The 19,352-nt window shown below is 41.8% G+C and overlaps 1 protein-coding gene across 2 annotated transcripts in view; it reads left to right on the top strand.

The window, feature by feature from the left end:
• insyn2ab (inhibitory synaptic factor 2Ab) overlaps positions 1–19,352 on the top strand; it is a 46,081-nt gene that overhangs the window by 9,896 nt on the left and 16,833 nt on the right. The window contains exons 1-3 of one of the 2 annotated variants that reach the window (XM_086093893.1): positions 2,685–3,039; positions 3,164–3,290; positions 12,318–13,449. In XM_086093893.1, the coding sequence (XP_085950019.1) occupies positions 12,323–13,449 (1,127 nt within the window). In that variant the 5' untranslated portion in view covers positions 2,685–3,039; positions 3,164–3,290; positions 12,318–12,322. Of the gene's footprint in view, positions 1–2,684; positions 3,040–3,163; positions 3,291–12,317; positions 13,450–19,352 lie in introns of those variants that run through there. The other variant, XM_086093894.1, reaches the window with a different exon arrangement.

The following is a 19,352-nucleotide window of genomic DNA, read 5'->3' as shown; positions in this document are numbered from 1 at the left end:
TGACGCCAACAAATTTAAATCTCTTGTAGACTAATGACGAAGGGAGTCTTATTGTGACAAGCTCGGCGCGCTGTTGATTGAGCGTGGCATGTATGGCAATGTCATCAAATCGCAGCAATGCGCTCCATATAAGTATGCTGATCATTTATAAGCCTGTTGACATGATATCTTTGAGCGTAATCCACCGAGTCTTATACATGCAGCAAGTGTGGAGAAGAAAAAGTCTTGTTTATTCAAGTTTGCTATTTCCAGTGATCACTCTTGTCCCGATTCCCCCCGGAGTTGGCGGTGTACAGTAGGAAGAAAACACTGACAAACAATTTAGCTAAAAATGTATGTGCGCCCGCTTGGCTTTTTCATATGCTAATATAAGCATTTCCCTTTCACCTAGGGATGAGCTGTGAATGTGGGAGATTTATTTGACTAGGGCTCACCTTTGAGACTGAGGCGTTCCCTGTGGAAGCGAGGAATGATCTCAGAAATAGAATAGCGCTTGTGTCGGAACTTCCACAAGTTACTCGCCTTCCATCTTTTATGTAACATCTTCATTCAAATGCACATGCTTGAAAGTCTCTGCGTGGGCAACGGCCCAGAGGCTCCCGTGCTCCCCTCCCATAATGGACGGTTAAACTGACAGTCATCAGTGAGCACTTGGGAGTCTTTTTTGCATTAATATGAGGAAGCGTTTTTATGTATTCCAGCCCGTGGCAAGTCAATCAAAGTAGTTGAAGAAAAGGGGATAAAGGAATCGGTCGCGGGGGTGAGGCTCTACCCGGTTGTCAACTGTGTTGTACCGCTCATTACGCACAGCGAGATTTAGAGGCAATCACTGACACGGATGACTTGCGCGCGGTGACAGTTTGAATGGGTGTCTGTCACTATACGTTGCCCTGTCGTTGTCTAGCGACCAGTCGAGGGTGCAGTCTGCTTTTCGCCTGAAGTATGCTGGGATGGGCTCCAATTCCCAACAACTCTGAACAGGATAAGCGACATTGGTTGACTGTCAGAGCCAGCAAGGCCTTTTCTCTGCTGACCTACTTTTACAGCCTAAATTCTAATATTTGTTCCATGAAGTTGTTGTCACTTCATTTCATAGCGTTTCTGGATGTTAGATTTCACTTCACAGCGACCGATTTTGCGTCATGTGCAAGTGGAGATCTTCTTGCAGTTCCGTATAAATGTACTTTGCGCACACTGCATAAAGGAGTAGAAAATTTAAGAAAAAAAATTGTAAAACGAGAAAATTCTTACTTGGAATCAGCAAAATTATCTGCCAACAGAACAAGAACATTTTACTCAAATTTAACTGTAAGATTTAAAATAAAATAAAAAATAAAAAAATATTACTAGGCCCATATCAACCACAGCAGTCTGGAAAATAGTATTTTTAGACTAAAAACAAGTCATGTTGACTTTTTTCAAACTGTAATAAATAGAACTGACTGTTAACACTCAATGCCAAGACTGCTTGATCAACTAAGATAATTAAGTAATAAGTATCTTAAAATAAGCACAATGATCTTGACAATTTCATTTTCAGTAAAAATAAGCAAATTAAGGTTAAGTTTAAGAAATTATATCTTACTTAAGATTTCAGTTTTTGCAGTGCATGCCGATCTCCTGCATGGGCTCCAGCAAGTTCGTTATGCTTCACCTACGTATAAGCGATCCAGAAAATGGATGGATTTAGAGACAAGAATGAAGAAGGGGCTTGTTGCAGCTTTGCCATCAGCATGCATGCGGCGTCGTTGGCCCAGAAGCTTGTCGTCGGGTTTAAGAACATGCCGGGCCGTAGCGGTGGACAGACAAGTAAATCAATAAGACAGCAGTCAGCAGATCACTGCAATGACCAATGCTACCCCCGCCTGACCTCGTGGAAGAAAACTCACTTAGAAAAAGCTTTTCTTTTTGTTTGCATTAAGACGGGTAACACGAGGAAATAACGATACAACTTTAGTTTTCATTGTAACGTCACTCAACCTTCGGACCCTTTTCGAATCTCTTTTTTAAGCGTTTTTTTATTTTTTATAAATGCAACCATTTCAAGTAAAATACTTCAAACGGCATTTACAGTGACAAAACGCAATGTTGGCTCACCAAGAAATGTCATCCACAGACACATCAAATGAGACAACTTGTTTCAAATAACCTCATCAAGTTTGTACTTTTATTGCAAATAACACGCATGCTACATATTTATAATTGATGCAGATGAAGTCCTTAATGAGTTTATCTATTAGCTTTATTGACAGGACTGTATACGTCATTAGGCCACAGAGAAAGTGAATGAATTTAGAGGCTGCCTAATAAATATCAGGTGGCTGCCGAATCAATATCAGCCAGCTGCCCGAGCACAAGTACATTTCTCTCTCGCCTTGACTCACTGTCTCTATTACTTTCTCACATTATTTAATTCTCCCACTCGTCTCTGAGTCTCATTAAGACCGCCGTCGCACTGGATCTCTTCCTCTTTTGTGACCCCACCACCCCCGCCCCCACCCATCGCCCCCGCCCTTGCTTTGTGCGGCACCCTGGCTCGATTCAGCCCCCCTTCATACCGCTCATAAACAATGTGTCAGATGTATAGACTGGCGGAGGTGGACTGGAAGTGGGTAAGCAGGAGACATCCAATTAAAAACACAATGCATTATCATTTTAGGAAACGGACCCCCCCACCACCACCACCACCACCCCCGCCCTCCCCATCGCCTCCTCTCGCCACCGCCTTCTAAAGCCCCATTCGGATTACATAAGAGCTCAGTGTCAAAACATCCAGCCTGTGGAGGACAAGTTAAGGGGGTCTTCACCAGCGATGCGGACCGCCGACTGGACTCTCCCCAGCAGCTTTCGTGCCGTCTCCCTCCACTCCCTCCTCCTCCTCCTCCTCCTCCTCCTCCCCACCCGCCAGCCCACCCTCTCCCTGCCTTCCTCCCTCGCACATACACACTTACACTCAATCATGAATGCACAGGGAATGCAGCAGCGGCAGCATCAGCAGCACCGCGAGATGGAGATCTCCGCTGTGAGTGCTTGTAAGCGGTGAGTGCGGGAGAGCAAAGAGTGTCAGTTGGAGACGTGTGAAGGAGAAAGTCAAAGAGATATCAGAGGGTTGTGTCTTGTCTGTTTTATGCACTCCAATAACCTCAAATTCCAACTATTCCAGCTGTCACTGCACTGGCTGCCTCTCTGGCTGGACACAAGCGCGGAGCCCGATGAACGCACGGATGGACACTTGGTACACGGGGGAGAGGCGCTCGCTTGTCCTTTGCACCTCTGATCTGTGTCTCAAGGTAAGAGTTGTAAATCCTCCTCCACTTGCACGTATTTCAATCACAGCGGACGCCTCTGAAGAACTTATGTGGATGCCATAACTGAGCATGAATTATCATGAAATACTGTCTCTCCTGGTCTTGCATGTGAATGTGTGGTCTGTGCCTGCGCGCATTTGGGAGGGGGCATTTCTGCATCCAGAATCAGTGCAAATGTCCTCTCCCTGCTAATGACACTTCATTCACATGCATGTAGTTGATGCTGCATTTAATTGCATATCATCATCAAGTATGCTGTACCTGTGGGAGGGCAGAAATATGGATGAGGGTTCATTAGTGGCGTCTAATAACTGACTGTAGGAATGTCCGTCCTTCATGAGGGAAGACATCAGCTTTTACGAGCATCGTGACACATTTATATGGAATGAGTGATGCGGTCCTCAAGGAGGACATAAGCGTGCCGGTTTCGGGAATGTTATGACTGATCAGGCGTAATCCGGCAAGCTCAAGGGTACTGCATCACGTACAAAGCCGCACTTTTACACGTCGTTTTGTCTCGGCACGTCATAGCTTACCTGGAATGATGGGAATCACTGAGGGCAAAGCTTTGAGGTGCCAAACGTACTTGCCGAGCTCAGCAGTTTCTTTTTCACCTGTTACATAAATCCAGATACGCATCGCACTCCATCATCAGGTTGTGTGCTCGTTGCCCAACCCTTTAATACTCGACGGATTCATCAGGGTGATGCACTGTGTGGGTGTGAAAGACACTTCAAACATTAAAAGACATCCACAAAATTGGGTTTAATCCCCAAATGTTCCTCTCTAGCTCGCCCTGCCTTTTACAAAGGATGCTGTGGATTCCAAATGCTCGCTGGAGCCAAAGGCTTTGATAAATCGTCCAAAACAATGTGAGAGTGCAAACTTCCACTGTGGTCGAACACAATATGTTCTGTGACACCGGTCGACCTGCTTGTTGACTTTGCAAAACAAAATTTCCTAATGAAATCCTATTTCATTAAGGAGTCCAGACTGTCACCATCATAAAATCTTTATTTACGAGAGGCAATGTTGAAACATTTTAACATTATTAAGTGTCATTCAAGCATAAAACGACATTGTCCATTTTTAAATGAATACATTGGAAACAATAAAACACTCTTTAAGCACACTCTTAATGTTAACGACAAATGATCGGGTGTAATAAATGCCAATCAACACATTTTAACTGTCTAATGTAATACGACAAATATAAAGCACTACCTTTTACGCACACAAGCTGAGCGTGCTGGTGTTATATTTCCAATGTTACAATGGGTGATCGGCGCGAAGTAAACCGCAGAGCTTGCTTCTAATAGCTGCCAGGATAGAGCAAAAAAGGTTGGATAATGGTGAGTGCATTGCTTAGACAGTTAGTGCTGTTGAACTGGCAACCAAGATAGCATTTAGCATTAGCAACTACGCCCCACTATTTGCAAAATTGTAGATTTTTGAAAAACTGGTCACTCTAACACAAGCATTTACGCAATTGCGACTTTTCTCAAAACCAGATGTCTGCTAAACTACCGAGACTTACCTGCGAGGGGCAGCGTGGTGCCACAGGGCATCCAGACTGCCAAGAAATATGAAGAAGAGTTGTCTTGTACAGCCAAATAACTAACATCCACAATTGATGCCGCCTTTAAAAAAAAAAAAAATTAAAATAAAAAACACTTATAATTGTCCAGAGATGCCACAAGATGTTGGCAAACCACTTGATGCAGGTCTTCATTTTAAAATAGTTCATTGGCACCAAGATGCCACAAGATGGCGCCAAAGACATAGCAATAGATGCATAGGCTAATATTTACACTTGGAAGAGAGTAAAATAAAGAATTGAGAACTATTAATAAAAGTCACTCAAGGGTTGAGGAACAAACTCACGACGTTCAATTTGGGAGACGGCCAACTCTTGGAGTTGGGAATATTTCAGCTGACACAAGCGATATACTAACACACAGCAGTGAAGGTCATGAGTTTGTTCCTCAACCCTTGAGTGACTTTTATTTATTAAAAAATTTATATTCTTTATTTTACTCTCTTCCAAGTGTAAATATTACTCTAAAACTGAGTCTATTTGGTCCCACTCTAAATACAGTCACATTTACTCTACATAATTTACTGTGTATAACATCATTATTGCAAATTTTGTGTGGCTGTGTGTGTGAGAGCCCAAATCTGACTGTATATCACACAAGGTATTCCCAACGCTATGTAGCGTTAGAGTTTGTCCTCTACGGTGCACTTGTGAAGACGTTGGTGCAATGTCACACTCTGAAATGTATGCAAGAAAACCCTGTGCATGCACAATGACTACACCGCATGCAGCGCACAATGTATGAGTTGGGCCAAATGCTGGGCTAGTGGGGGGATTGAGCACAACCTGCGAGATAATGAATACAGCACACCCTAGCGTATCCGGTGACGACGCAGTGGCAGGTCCCTGAGTAGGCCGAGAATGCTGTAATAGCATTACTTAAACGTTAATACGATGAGGCTAGACAGGGTTATCGTATGTAAATATCCATATAGGCTGACGAGTACGTAAGGCGATACGAGCTAAGCCGCCGCTTTCTCTCCATGGCTGGCTTAAATGGTGAGTCAGCAAGTTTTGCAACTCCTTTTGCATAGAAAATAGAAACGCACCCCATTGGCATTCCTTTCAGTGAGTTTATACAACAGGGTGGTCATAATAAATCAATCACTGCGCCATAGCCCAAGGTGTGTATTTTTAACCCTCGTACGTTTCAGCATGAAGGAGCGAGGGGCAATTGGAACAGACAACACGGTCTGCCAGCGCACATAAGGAGATTTCAGAGGATTACTTTTGCAATTTTAGAGTCAATGCATTATTCATAATCCTCTGGATAGCTGGGGCCAAATCAGGGAAGGACCTCGGGTCATTAGTGGAGATATAGCTTGCCCGGGGAGAAGGAGGAGCAAGATGCAGAAGAGGAGGAGAAAGGAGACTCTCGTCCAAGCGTGCGGGAAATATCCATCACTTAAGCGTGTTAGCAAGAGATTTTTCCTCAACTCCTTTTGTGTGATTACCACTTGGCTGCTTTACATGATTTTTATGGCTACATGAGAGACTTTTTGCGCTCGTAGCGAACATTGTGCCAACGTGATTACCTCTTAAGTAGTGTGAGATTGGAATTTTTTTGTAACAAAACAGTGGAATCAAGCTCATGCAGTAGGTTCAACAGTATGTTCACAATTGCTTCTGACAAGCAACCTATTGTGAAATCAAAGTGCATGTAAGGCAATGCTTTTGAACAAATACCAACCGCCCCGAAAAATCCAACTGCTCCTGTTTTCAAAACAACTTTGTGTAAATTCACCAGACGACAGCAAAGTATATTGTTTGTGCATAATGAGGAGGAGCAAGTAGCGTAGCTCATTGTGCACTGAATCCACTGCGGTGACTTAAGGCTTGCAAGGATGAAACACAGTTGTCTCTAAATATATAGTCCATGTCCTCCGCAGTTTGAATTGAGGTTAGGTCACAGTGGACAGTCTGCAAGGTGAAACACATGGCACCGGTCCAGAGGACTCACACTTAAGATGAAAGCACTCTTGTTTAGAAGGGTGACAAAAGGGCACAAATACACTCAGATAAACTCGGGCAAACATCAACAGCGGTCTTTTTTAGCTCTTCGATCTGCATATGCAAAGTGGGGAAATGTCTTTGTAAGACCTTTTTTTTTTTCTTTTTTTTTGCCGCTAGTCTTATGTCAGTGTTTAAAAGATAATCGGCTATTCTAGAAAATTCCCAAAGACCCTATAAAGTGAATTCAGAGATTTGGTTCAAGTGTATTATAGATGTTTAAAGATAATTGCTGAAAACATGCAAAGACTGAGAACTATTTTGTACTGTAGTGTTGTGATTGTCTCTATTTATTTTTATTTTTTTACAGTGCAACTGCACTGTGGCACAAATGCCAACGGTTCTTGATTTTATTTTCGGCACATACTGTAGATTGCTGCGTGTGTTTGCCAAATGTGTCTTGGGGCAGACTGACAATTTTGTTGCAAAAAGTCGATCCAAACCTTAATGCCAGCTCCGAACACATTAAATGGCCAGTGCGTGATGATATTTTTACCGTCACAGCTCACCTATTTTCTGGATTCGGTCATGTGACGTTCGCGTGCTGAGCCTTTAGGCACTAGCTGGGTTTCCATACGTCCATTTTTATTCAAATTTTCAAGAAATGTGAAAATAAAACTGAATGGAAACGCTAGGAATTTGAAAAAAGGGCCCAAAATTTGCAAAAAAAAAGTTTTTACGCTTAGAGGAGGGGGTGGATTTTGACGCGTATCGAAAAAGAAATTTGGGCTATGAAAACAGGTTTTGCGAATAATAGCTGGCAAGACCGGATACACGTCGCACGTTTTAACCGGATATTACGTCACACGTACGTTTGTAGTCCCAAAGCAATGTCGCACGATAAAGTAAGGTATGCCTGGAGGGACAACAAAACAGAAATATTTTTTGAATTAATTAAAGAAGCATATAATAATGCTATTGTAGATGGAAAACAGCAAAGAAACGCTACGGTTTATCAAGAATTACAAAAGAAAACTCAATTCGATGTCATCGCACGGCGCCGTTGCTTCCTGTTCTTCTTCTTCTTTTAAATTACTGGTGCATCACATCTCTTTGGTGTATACAGCCACCTACAGCGTTGGAGTCCCCTATCAATATTCGCAAAAGAAGATAGAAACGGGCATAAGTCTCATGTCCGATTTGCGCATTTCCAGTAAATTCGCTTAAAAAAATCAAAACAATTGATGGAAATCTGACTATTGACATAATTTTCACTTGACAAATGGCAAAATGGCCGCCCATTGAGATGGATATAAAAAAACAAAATTTTTAACTGGTGGAAATTCATTTTCCAGAAACGCAACATTAATGTTGTTTAGACTTGAGCGACTTCATGTGCATCAGCGATTATCTGGCGCAATTGTGAATTACTTGGTATTATTATGAGGTCAATTTCTACCACTACAATAGCCTTTTAGCTAGCTAGCTATGCCTTCAGCCCGAAAATGGTGTCATAATCAGAGCATGCAGGAGCGCTGCTAGGATATTTGGGGATTTATCCCAAAAAATTATATTTGGTACTCTTCAGTGGAGGGATTTGCAAAAGCATTTTCACTAAAGAGAGAAAACTGAGGCACTCTAAGGTGTTCCAAGTAAAAGGCCTTTATTACCACATGGCTAGTTGATTAAAAAATTGCCAACGCATTTCGGCCTTGATAGGCCTTTGTCAGGGCAAGCTGCACATATTGGCAATTTTTCAATTAACTGGCCATGTGGCAATAAAGACCTTTTAGTGCCTCCGTTTTTTCTCTCTTTTGTGAAAAAGCTTGGTGTCATTATTTAAATCCCCAAGCTAGACAGTTTCATCACAGACAAGCCAGCCACCCTTCCGCCGACCGATAGAATGCTTCAGAAGCATGCTAGCTTGCGAGCTAGCTGGTGGCTAGCGCTTCTTGTTGCAGCGTTGTGGCACATATTCCATCCACTAGAGGCTTAAAGCAGATATATTTTCGTAGCTCAAACATGTCGGGATGTGTAGGCAAAAGAATGATGTGAGGAAGTATCATCCATTTTTAGGTGGGGTATTTTTGGCGAACTCAGCTAACACACCCACAGCATTTGAAAGCAGAGAACCTCCATTCTATATATATGGATTTTTCTAATCATTCAAATTTGGCAAGATTGTTGATAACACTCTTCTGGTGTGTCAAATATAGAAGATGTTCACTTTACAGGGACTTAACACTTACTAAATGTAGCGCCGTTCTTTAGCTTTTTTTGCAGTTGAAAACACAGATGAACAACACATCAAAAGTGGTCTATTTTTACAGCTGTTCCAGCCTATGCCCAGTGTAGAGACCCTACTTTCCGTCTGTAATTGATCTAACAAAGCCTTGAAACTTCAAAATATGCCATGTTGAGCCCTGCGATTGGCTGACAACCAGTCCACGGTGTAACTCGCCTCCCCTCCCAAACTCAGCTGAGACAAGCTCCAGTACCCGTGACCCTTGCAAGCACAAGCGGTGTAGAAAATGGATGGATATTGTTTGTCAATTTCACGCATGTAAAACCATAACAGTGGGGGGGGGGGGGGGGGGGCTCCAGCGAATGCAACATAAATACTGTACCATTTGTTGTCACAGCAGAACAACATACAAATGTTTAATAAAAGTCGCCACCACAACAAACTCATTAACATATTTGCCTTATTGCCCAATGATTAACTTGATTATTCTCAATGGAGATTCTTACAAATTACTTGGCAATAAATTATTTCTACCACTTTGGTGTCTTTTCAACTAGCTGTTTTTGACCACATGGTGTGCTGTGGAATATAATTCCCTTGAAGTTCTCTGTGTATTACGTCACATTTGATGAGGAGGCTCACAATTTATAGTGTTATTTTGCATGTGTGATAACCGTAAACAAGCAACACTTGATTGGAATCCAAATGTCAATTTGATTAAAGCATTTTAGGGTTCATTACATGTAAACACAAATTACTTTGAAAGGGTGCTTCATTATACATTCCTAACAATGACAAATTCAAGTACAAACATTCCTCATGTTTATATAAAAAAGGAAATAAATCAATGTACAAACACGAGTTCTGATTCTATTTGCAGATAATTCCGAAATTCTGTCATAGTGTGTGCTCGTTTGCTTTCAAGTCATGCATAAAATTATTTACTTCCACTGCATTAAAAAGGATCAGGATGCGCTCTGTAGCCTTTTCAAGTTTAAGGTCAGATCGGACAGATTTGTGATAGCCTAGTGCAGAGTTTATATTTGGCATGGCAGTCGATCATTTTGCTCAATACTGCGGAGACTGCGTGATGACAGTAATGTCGCCCTGGGGAACTCCAGAGCTTACAGGTGGACACTGGTGGAGGAGCTCGATGTGTTTGGTCCTTCTCCTGCTATAACAATATTATTTTTGCAAAGACATTAATTGCCTGAAGCTATCATTTAATCCCAAGTGTATGCTAGGAAAATACCATTAAGTGACCTGCATTAGCAACAATGCTGCAATGTGTAATAGCGTCGATAAAGGGGGCGACCATAAACGTGTAGATAATACAGAGAACTTATGGTTACTATAGTATACAACAGCGAATAGAAGCACATCCGCAGATATGATATAAATACCATTAACTCAAACTGTCACAGAAAAGCATTAGTTGGAGTGTTTCCCTAACACACTCAGCATCCCAATATACTATGTGTGGACAAATGTTAATGTGCGTATAAGCAGTCTAAGAAGACACCCCTCTATACTAACTGAGCCCTAAACACCTACTAAATAGAAATATGAGGGCTTGTGTTTTATCATTGCGGCAGTAGCGCATTTATATGGGGGAAAAAATCCCATGCAGGTCTAGTGGAGAGCAATAAAACTGCTTTGCTGCAAAGCACACAGCGACCACGTGAACGTTAACAATCCGAGCACTCGGAGAGCTCAGACCGCCGCCAAGATCAATGCCGGATAGTACGAGATTTCACGCTCACAGCTTAGTGGGTACTAATACTGTATGTAAGAGGAACAATGGAATAGGCACCACACGGCTATTCCATTTGCCAAATTGGCAACAAACAAAAAAAAAGAGGCAAATTTAAATAGTCATAGATTGCGGTCTGTAATATCCACTCAGCCTTGTTGATAGCAGTAATGCACCAGTGACGTGCAGTGAGGTTTATGCCTGGTGAGGCACTCACAGAGTTAGATTTACAAACCGAGTGAAGTAGAGTGGATTTTTAATATCTGGGATTCATTTATTCATTAGATCCTTTTTGGACTGGTAGTCAGTCCAGTTTGAGAATATTTTAAGGATACAGAAAAATTTCCAGACACGCACAGACTGCAGCTGGCGCTTCATTTTCCTCATAACACGCTGACAAGTTTGTTTACTTCTTCAATTGGCACATCCCAGTAAGAGGATGATAGAGTTCATTGCTGGAGAGAAGGGAGTGAGAACAGTCAAAATGATCATGATAATGTCAGCATTTAGATGTGTTTTAAGGGCATGAATTAGTAACTTTACAAGCCAGATTGATAACTGTGATTCACTCAAGGGAGTTCTTTACATTATCAATCTGGAACTTCACTCGTCAGATCCGTTCAGGAAAGGAGGAACATTCTGTAAAATGTCGTCTTCGGTCTCGTTTTAGGAAAGAAAAAAAAAAAGCACGAACATCTTTACCAGATAAAAATGCACAAAGCGCCTCTCGCTGTTCAAGATTCAACAAGGAAATGATGAGTAATTCATTGCAGCGTCCATTCGTCTGTTAGGATTGTTTCCCCTGCCATCGGCGATTTTTGGTTTCGTCCCTCCCTAAGCAAGGCCTGATTGGTCCGACCTAAAAAAAAAAAAGCTGTTGCAAACGTATCAGCGGTAGCGGTACAAGATGTATTTCTCGTAGTATTTGTGAATACGTGAGTCAAAACCTTTATTTAACCAGAAAATTAAAGTTCATCGCAAGAAAAAAAAAATCAATATATATTCAACATATAAACATTGATATAAACTACCTTAGATCTCCCAATTAACACATTTTGTTTAAGCCATCCATTTGATCACCTTCAGATAGATTCATTGAGAAATGAATGTATATTCCTCCTGAAGGGAGAATTTATTGCAGTACGGCATCCATTTTATCCACATCCACAGGCAGGTGAGCGCATGTTATATAAAGTGCCGTTTTGATTATTTTTGACATTTATCACTAATTGCTGAAGTATTTTCTCATGCATTTGCATTCATTGCACTTCTACACCCGTCCGACTTGCTTTTATCATTTTATATTTTTTTTTATTATTGATGGCTGTGTGTTATTGCGCTGTATGCTTCCATTTAAATTTCTCAACTTGGTTAAGCCTTGACAGCATCTGTGGTACCAAATCAAAATATTTTACCACACCATAATCCTGAATTATACTCATATTTTATGTCTTCCCTTCTTAGGAAATATGGTGAGTAAAGAGGACAGCAAATGCATGGTTGCGTCAGACTCCGATGACTCCGATTCCGACACGAGCCTCGCAGACAACCCCGACGCGCAGCAGGTAAAGAAGAAAAACAAGGCCTTGCAGGTGCGATTTAAGGATATCTGCGAAGCGCAGAATGAGTATAGAGGGAAACACACCAGATCCATTTCCTGTAAAGTGACACACCGACAGTACATGACCATGCCTGCCAGGCGATCCATCCCAAACGTGACCAGGAGCACAGGCGTGCAGACATCGCCGGACCTGACTAAACGATACAAGACTTTCCCCTTTGAGAGGAAAAAGGGACACACATTTAAACACGCTGCGTTGGTGGAAGACTACAAAGGACAGAACAATGGCTTTTTGAGCGATATAAAAGCAGTCGGAGAGGACGGCCAACCCATCGGGGTGTCTTCAAAGTGCAAGGGTAAGATCGTGGGCCAGACCAAAGCTTTGCTTCATCACACTGACGACAGCAGCGATACGGAGGATTTGATGTGTAACGCCAACTGTGTGGATGGACCCTCTTGTACAGACTCGCATTTCTCACAAGAGTCGCATCTAAGCAACCCTTCCTCCAAAAGTGAACCGGAGCACCCGGATTGCGGGACAAGGACCAAACACAAAGGATTACCCCGAGAAGAAAGTGATGCCGGCGCTTCCTCCAAGCGTCAGCTGGCTACTTCGGAGTTTGCAAAGGGCCGGGGACCGGTTGCGTGGAATTCCTTGACCCATGTGGAGTCTTTAGGAAGCCCCTCCAAGGCTTGTAAACGAAAGAAGGGACCACAGTTGAGCGAGCAGCAGTCACAGACGCTTCCCCACAGCGCCAAATGTTCGTCGCAGTCGCAAGGACCGTGTCGGACAAGGCACGCGTCGGCGTCCTCTAAACTGCAGCAGACGCCAGGGACGGGCGAGGGCTTTCCCGCGGGAAATACTGGAGCTTCGGGCGTTGGCGGCGGCCAGCAGATAATTCCCTTATCTGACGACAAGGATATCAAAGCACAGCTGCAGGCGATGGAGACGCTCATCAACTCCAGCCAGGAGACCATCAAGGTCCTGCTTGGAGTTATTCAGGAGTTGGAGAAAGGTGAAGCACAGCGAGAGGGGTGAGTGGCATTACATACAATAGGTATATGTTTTTTTATGTTTTTTTTTTTTTATGCTAGAGTATACAGATGGCTTTGATGCAGCCTCTGAACTGAAGAGAATGCTTAAAGCAATGGTAGTTATTACAAAAACGGACAGCAGGTGGCAGCAGAGTATAAGAGATTAACTAGGGTTATGTTCGGTTTTAAACAGATTTGTGAATAATGATGTAACTTAGCTATATTCTAATGCTAATTGCTGCAAAACGGAAACGGAAACGGATACAATTTTTTTTTCCTGATTAAAGCAGAGACTCTAATTATTTTGGTTGGTACTATGTTTTTATAGCAATAGAACACAATATTCGGTGGGCCTTGTAAAATCAGTCAAAATCCAGTAAAACAGCCAGGAGCGAAGAGGGTGTCTTCAGTGAAAATTGCTGGGAGTGAATGAGTTAATGATTAGAGTAATTCTGGGCTGCTCAGTCTGAATATGGCATTAATTTCTTGAGTTGGCTCTAATTTTAGAGGGATTGATATTTTTGACAATTAATTGATTGATAATTCATTTGCCAAAAAGACTTGTCTACTGCTAATATTACCTAATTTTCAGATTCTCTCAAATCTCTCTTAATAGATTTTTATCGATGAAACAAAATGACGTCAGTGGCAATTTTGCCGGGTTAAGCAGCTCATTTGAGTGAAGGTGATTTGTCAAAAAGTGGTCATAGGAACGGCAACTGTGTCAGGCTGTCAGCATCAATGTCTGCAGGGTCATTTGTTTATTAAACGGCCTTTGAAAAGTAAACCGATGGCTGTCATGCTTACTAAGCGGCTACTTGCTAACGCTGGAGCTGGCACTGAATGCTGGCAACAGACATTGTATGATACAGTGTTAGCATAATTAAGTGGTTTTTTTTTAGCATCTTTGATTAGCGATTTAATTTGATTTGATTTTAGTACGATGTTTTGTTGTTGACGTCTGTGTCAAACGTTTGCAACTAGAGTGATTAAAAAAAAAAGTAAAGTCAGCGGTCACGCCGCGACACGCTGCTGGGGACAACTTCAAAATAAAAGTGACTTTTTCTATATCATCTAGGTACTGCTAAACATCTATAAAATGCTTTTTTTTATGTGAAGAAATGCGTCTTATTAATGGGATTTTACGGTAGATAGAATTGAAAGCCGTTTGGCGATTTATATTTTGGGCCGCGTTGATGGCCCTCCAGCAATGGCGCTCTATGCTTGTGCACATAATGCACATGCCAGAAACTGCCACTGTCCCCTAAGGAAATTCACTTCATTCATTACAATGCAAAATGTATCCTCTTTGCACACTGAGATTCCTCAAAACAGTTTCCTCAGGTTTGAAGAAGAATATAATCAGAGAACGTATGAATTTGCCACTAGCGAATCATGAATTTACGGGGGAACAGGAAAATTGATAATGACACTACGTCAACCCAGTTCTGTTATGGCTCCGAAACTACCTTGACTGCCTTGCTGTGTCCAATCTGTGCCCGTGCTGTTCATACAAAACACCTGGAAAAGAGGCTAACAAATTGCTTGAACGGGCTTTTGATCCATTTCACAAATACCTACAGTGTGTTTGGTTCTGATGGTGTACTCCTCCTGAGTCCTGCCTTTTTCCATTTCCTTTAGCTACAGGATTCCGCTTGATATTGGCAATTTACACCAGGCAATGAACAAATATCCAACTTTGGTTTGAAAAGAATAACAATGACTTTTCCAACATTGTGTTAGTGGGGTGAAATATAATGACTACACTGACGTGCCAGATTACCTTTTTTCACACTCAAGTCTGGGGGAAAACATGCTCGAAGGTAATTGGATGATGTCTCACATCCATTAGCGGCCATTCACGTCACCAAGTAAAAGCGGAATTAAGTACGTAACAGGCTGACTTGACAAGCAAGGTAGTGTTTCTTGTTGAGTGAAAACATCAAGTAAATCCTTCAGGGTTTAATGGTGTGTACCAGCTACTCCTGCGATCACCTTATTTAATTGTGATATAAGTGCAAATCGACATGGAATTATCTTGTTTGTAATGTTATAATCAGGTTTTTACTGCTTTGAATGTCAAAATGGGCTTCGTAAAAAGTCCTCGTGCTGAATCAGCTGAGGCGTTCCCGCAGAAGCAAATGCACGAATCATTAGGGTCCATCTCTTAAACCTATAGCAACAAGAGGTAAATTGTATTTAAGCCTAATTCATATTCAGTGTCCAAGCGGGTCTGCTCTTGCGCCTTTCCTTGTTCTTTTGCTTTTAAAGGCCCAATTAGTGCAGCCTCATAACATCGTACCTTTCATCTCCACACACTTCAGCCTGCTATAGCTGCTACGCTTGCGCTCTTCCATCAGGGTTATTAGAGAGAGGTGAAGTCGCAGGACAGAGGGAGTCTTACTTTCCACACCCCCTCTCCAACTTTAAAAAAAAATATGGTGTGATATTTTTTGAAGACAGTCCTTTTACCCTAGATGCGTTGCGAAAGGTTAGAGTGGTGTGTGTCGTCAGTCCCGCTAGGATGCAGTTAAAACAACACATGTGAGGAAGTAACCTTTAACTCACCAGATTTACCACAAAAATGATGACAAGTGAATATAAAAAATGCTGTTTTATCGTATTGCGCTGCACATGGCTTATTAGAGGTCAGACTTGTAAGTGCTCTCTTGCCAGAAGGAAGCAAAACTAATGATTCTCTTTCCCAAATGTTACATTAGGAAAGCAAGTTTGATGAATCTTTAAGCGATACAAACCTAGTTAGATTAGGAATTTATACAAAAAGTTTGGCTGCATTAATCATGATGGCCGGCCGGGGAATGGGAGACATCTTTTTACAGGACTTCAAAATATTTAGGATAGTTGTTTTGTTGGAGGAATGCATTATTTATATATATATATATATATATATATATATATATATATAGTGCACATCTTTGACTTTTATCAACATTTTTTTCTTCTTTTTTTTAATCATGTGAATATTGAAGTAGTTAACATGTTTTTATTTTTGTTTAGCTGTTAAAATGTTGAAATGTTACTTAAAACGTTGCCTGTCCAAGAAACAGAATAGTACTCCCCCTCTGACCTAAAGCACACCCGTGGCCCCTATTAAGCCCTTCCCTTACTACACTCAGTCAGTGTGAAGGAGTTGTGCAGCAACGTAAAATTACCGGTTTCCGCATGCCCATATTTGGAAGTGATGACGTAGCAGCCTACCAGGAAATAAAAACGGACATTTTCCCTGCGGTTATACAGCACATTGACAAGACAAGCCTTGACTTTGTTCATTTTAAGAAGGAGTGGAAGACACGAGCAGCAGAGAAAATCTAATGGAAAATCTACCAGCTTTTCTCCAATTGGAGGAGCTTGTCTGATGTCCGCTCTCGAACATTGCCGCTCCATTTCGTGTCCCCAGCGTGACGGTGTGCTGCACTCTGGAAAATGCAGTGTGAAGAAGCACTATAGATATATAACTACACTAATATATAATTAGTGAAAAATCCTCTCGTAGTTGAAAACTCCCTGCTCAAAAAAGAGGACACTTGCCCCGGCCTTGTTACCAGTCGCAGTTACACAGTGTACTTCACCTCTTATTAGTCATGCAATGTCAACCGGACATTTTCATGAATATATAAAACGCCCAAAGAGGACAGAAGAAAATGGTCTGTCTTCCCAAATGTTCAAATGAAATTGCGCAATTTAAACTCAACCAATCAGAGGACGGGGAAATGCCGATGTCACTGTGAGGATTTTTGTGATTCCAAAAGCATTTGACAATGAATATTAGCATGGCAACACATTGACGCTGAAATCTGATTGGACACAACAAAAAAAATCATGGTCAATTTTAAATGTAGGTCCGGCCTATGTAGTTTTGTGGCCAAAAGAGAAGGCCTTAAAGGCGCTGCTGCCTACACGCCCCGCGCATCATCATAATTAAATCCAAAATGTGTGTTAGCACTTTACTGTGATCCTTTTCGCACATTACCTCCGCAGGCATACACAGGTTAGCAGCGGAATGCTTATTGTAGTGTGCAGCGGGGTGTGCGGACAGTGAAACAGACGAGAGGGCAGGACATCTCCCAGGACAGCTGACGTGGGGCAAACAACACAACATTGGAATTACGCCAGCAGTCAGCTTAGAGAATGACTTTCAGAGGAGAAGCTTCTATTTCTCTTCCCTCTCTCTCTCGCTCTGGGTCACAAGTCTGATTTAATAGCAGCCTCGCGCCACGCCGCCGCGCGCATCCCACCACGCAGTAGAAATGTGATATTTGCATGCGGTAATTATAAATTTAGGTTCACGAGCTTTGATCATCTGAGCTTCAATTACGACACAGGAGATAACAAGGCAGCTTGTGCGAGTACTTCAAGTGTTGCCCCGGTGAGTTACCGTCGCCTCTTTTGCCGAGCAGGCCGGGATGGATGAACCCTCTGACCTTGAGCGCTATCAGCAGCTGCACTCGCCCCGCTCGCGCTCCTCCGTTGAGGTCACCTCTGGTCGAGGTTCGGCCCCCGCCACATATCATCTGTCAGGGGCGAGGGGCTACCGTGACAGCAGGCAATTACACGCGTGCACGAGACACGGCGCCCCCCCTTGCGACCGCGGGGGGGGGGGCAGAGAAAGAAAAGACAAGTTCACAAAGCATAATGTTTTAGGTGGCTTAATGCAGCGCAATACAACTGTCAGGAGGATTGTAATGTTGGTTGTTCTTGCAGCTCTCGCACGACTGTAAGTGGACCCTCGGGGTGATCTTACCCTACAGAGGAACTAGAATTTATCACGCTGATTGTCTTGCATCTGCGGCAAATTGGGTTGAATAACGACTAAAAACTGGTGCACAGTAATGTGCTGAATGTAGGAATCTGTGTATTGAACTAAATTCTTTGAGGTGGAATCATCATGGCAATTCCGGATGTTGTCAGGAGTAAGATGGAGAACAATGAAGACATTTAAGGACACAGCTTTCTTTGATTAGTCGTGTGTTTGAGGTCAGTCCTTGTGGCTTGTTTTTATTTTGTATATTTGACCTTAGCCTAAAATTGACATTTGAAAAAGAAAAAAAAAAGTGTGTTAGATCATTGGCTGTCAAACTTTTTACAGCAAATACTGCCTCAAAAAATACTTATCTGTCCATGTACCACGCTAGTGACCAACTCACTAACATTATGCAAAGTTTGAACATTAACACTGTGCTTAAATGTAGAGGGGGAACTATACTTACAATAAATAATGATTCAATTCAAATGTTTTGTACATAAAAGCTAAACAAAATTGTACCTAAATAGTCGTTTGAAAATAAACGTGTATTGTACTTAAAAGTTGAATACAACTGAACTGCTCTTAACAAATTTTCTCCCCAAAACATATAAATATGTTCTATTTTATATATTTTAAGTGTCCTAAAGACGTATTTATACATTTTTTTAATGTTATTTTTATGCTCGAGCATACAGAAGGCTTTGATGAAGTCTCTCAACTGCAAAGAACGGTTGAAAAAATGGTAGTTATTACACAAACGGCAGGTGACAGCAGAGCAAAAAAGATGAACCGGGGCCATGTTGGGGGAAAAAAACTATTTTATTCACATTTCTAAACAGATAGAAATTTACTTTTTTTCCTGGTGAAAGAAGAGACTCTAATCTTTCTTTTTGTAGGTTACATGTTTTTATAGCAAGAGAACACAATATTCTGTGGGCCTTGCAAAATCTGTCAAAATCCAATAAAACAGCCGGGAGTGAAGGGGATTGCTTTAATGAAAATGGCTGGGAGCGAATGAGTTTAATAAAAGAACTTGATTAACCTTATAAAAGCCTGAACCATGAAATATATGAGAGAAAATCCTGATTCTTTGTTAAAATAGTATTTATTGGTCCTTTTGAACAAACAAACAAACAAT

The sequence above is a fragment of the Leptonotus elevatus genome, chromosome 13, assembly GCF_054856555.1.
Source record: "Leptonotus elevatus isolate MCC_2025b chromosome 13, RoL_Lele_1.0, whole genome shotgun sequence".
NCBI lineage: Eukaryota > Metazoa > Chordata > Actinopteri > Syngnathiformes > Syngnathidae > Leptonotus > Leptonotus elevatus.
The sequence above is the reverse complement of the archived record's forward strand: the minus strand, read 5'-3'. Positions and strand labels throughout refer to the sequence as shown.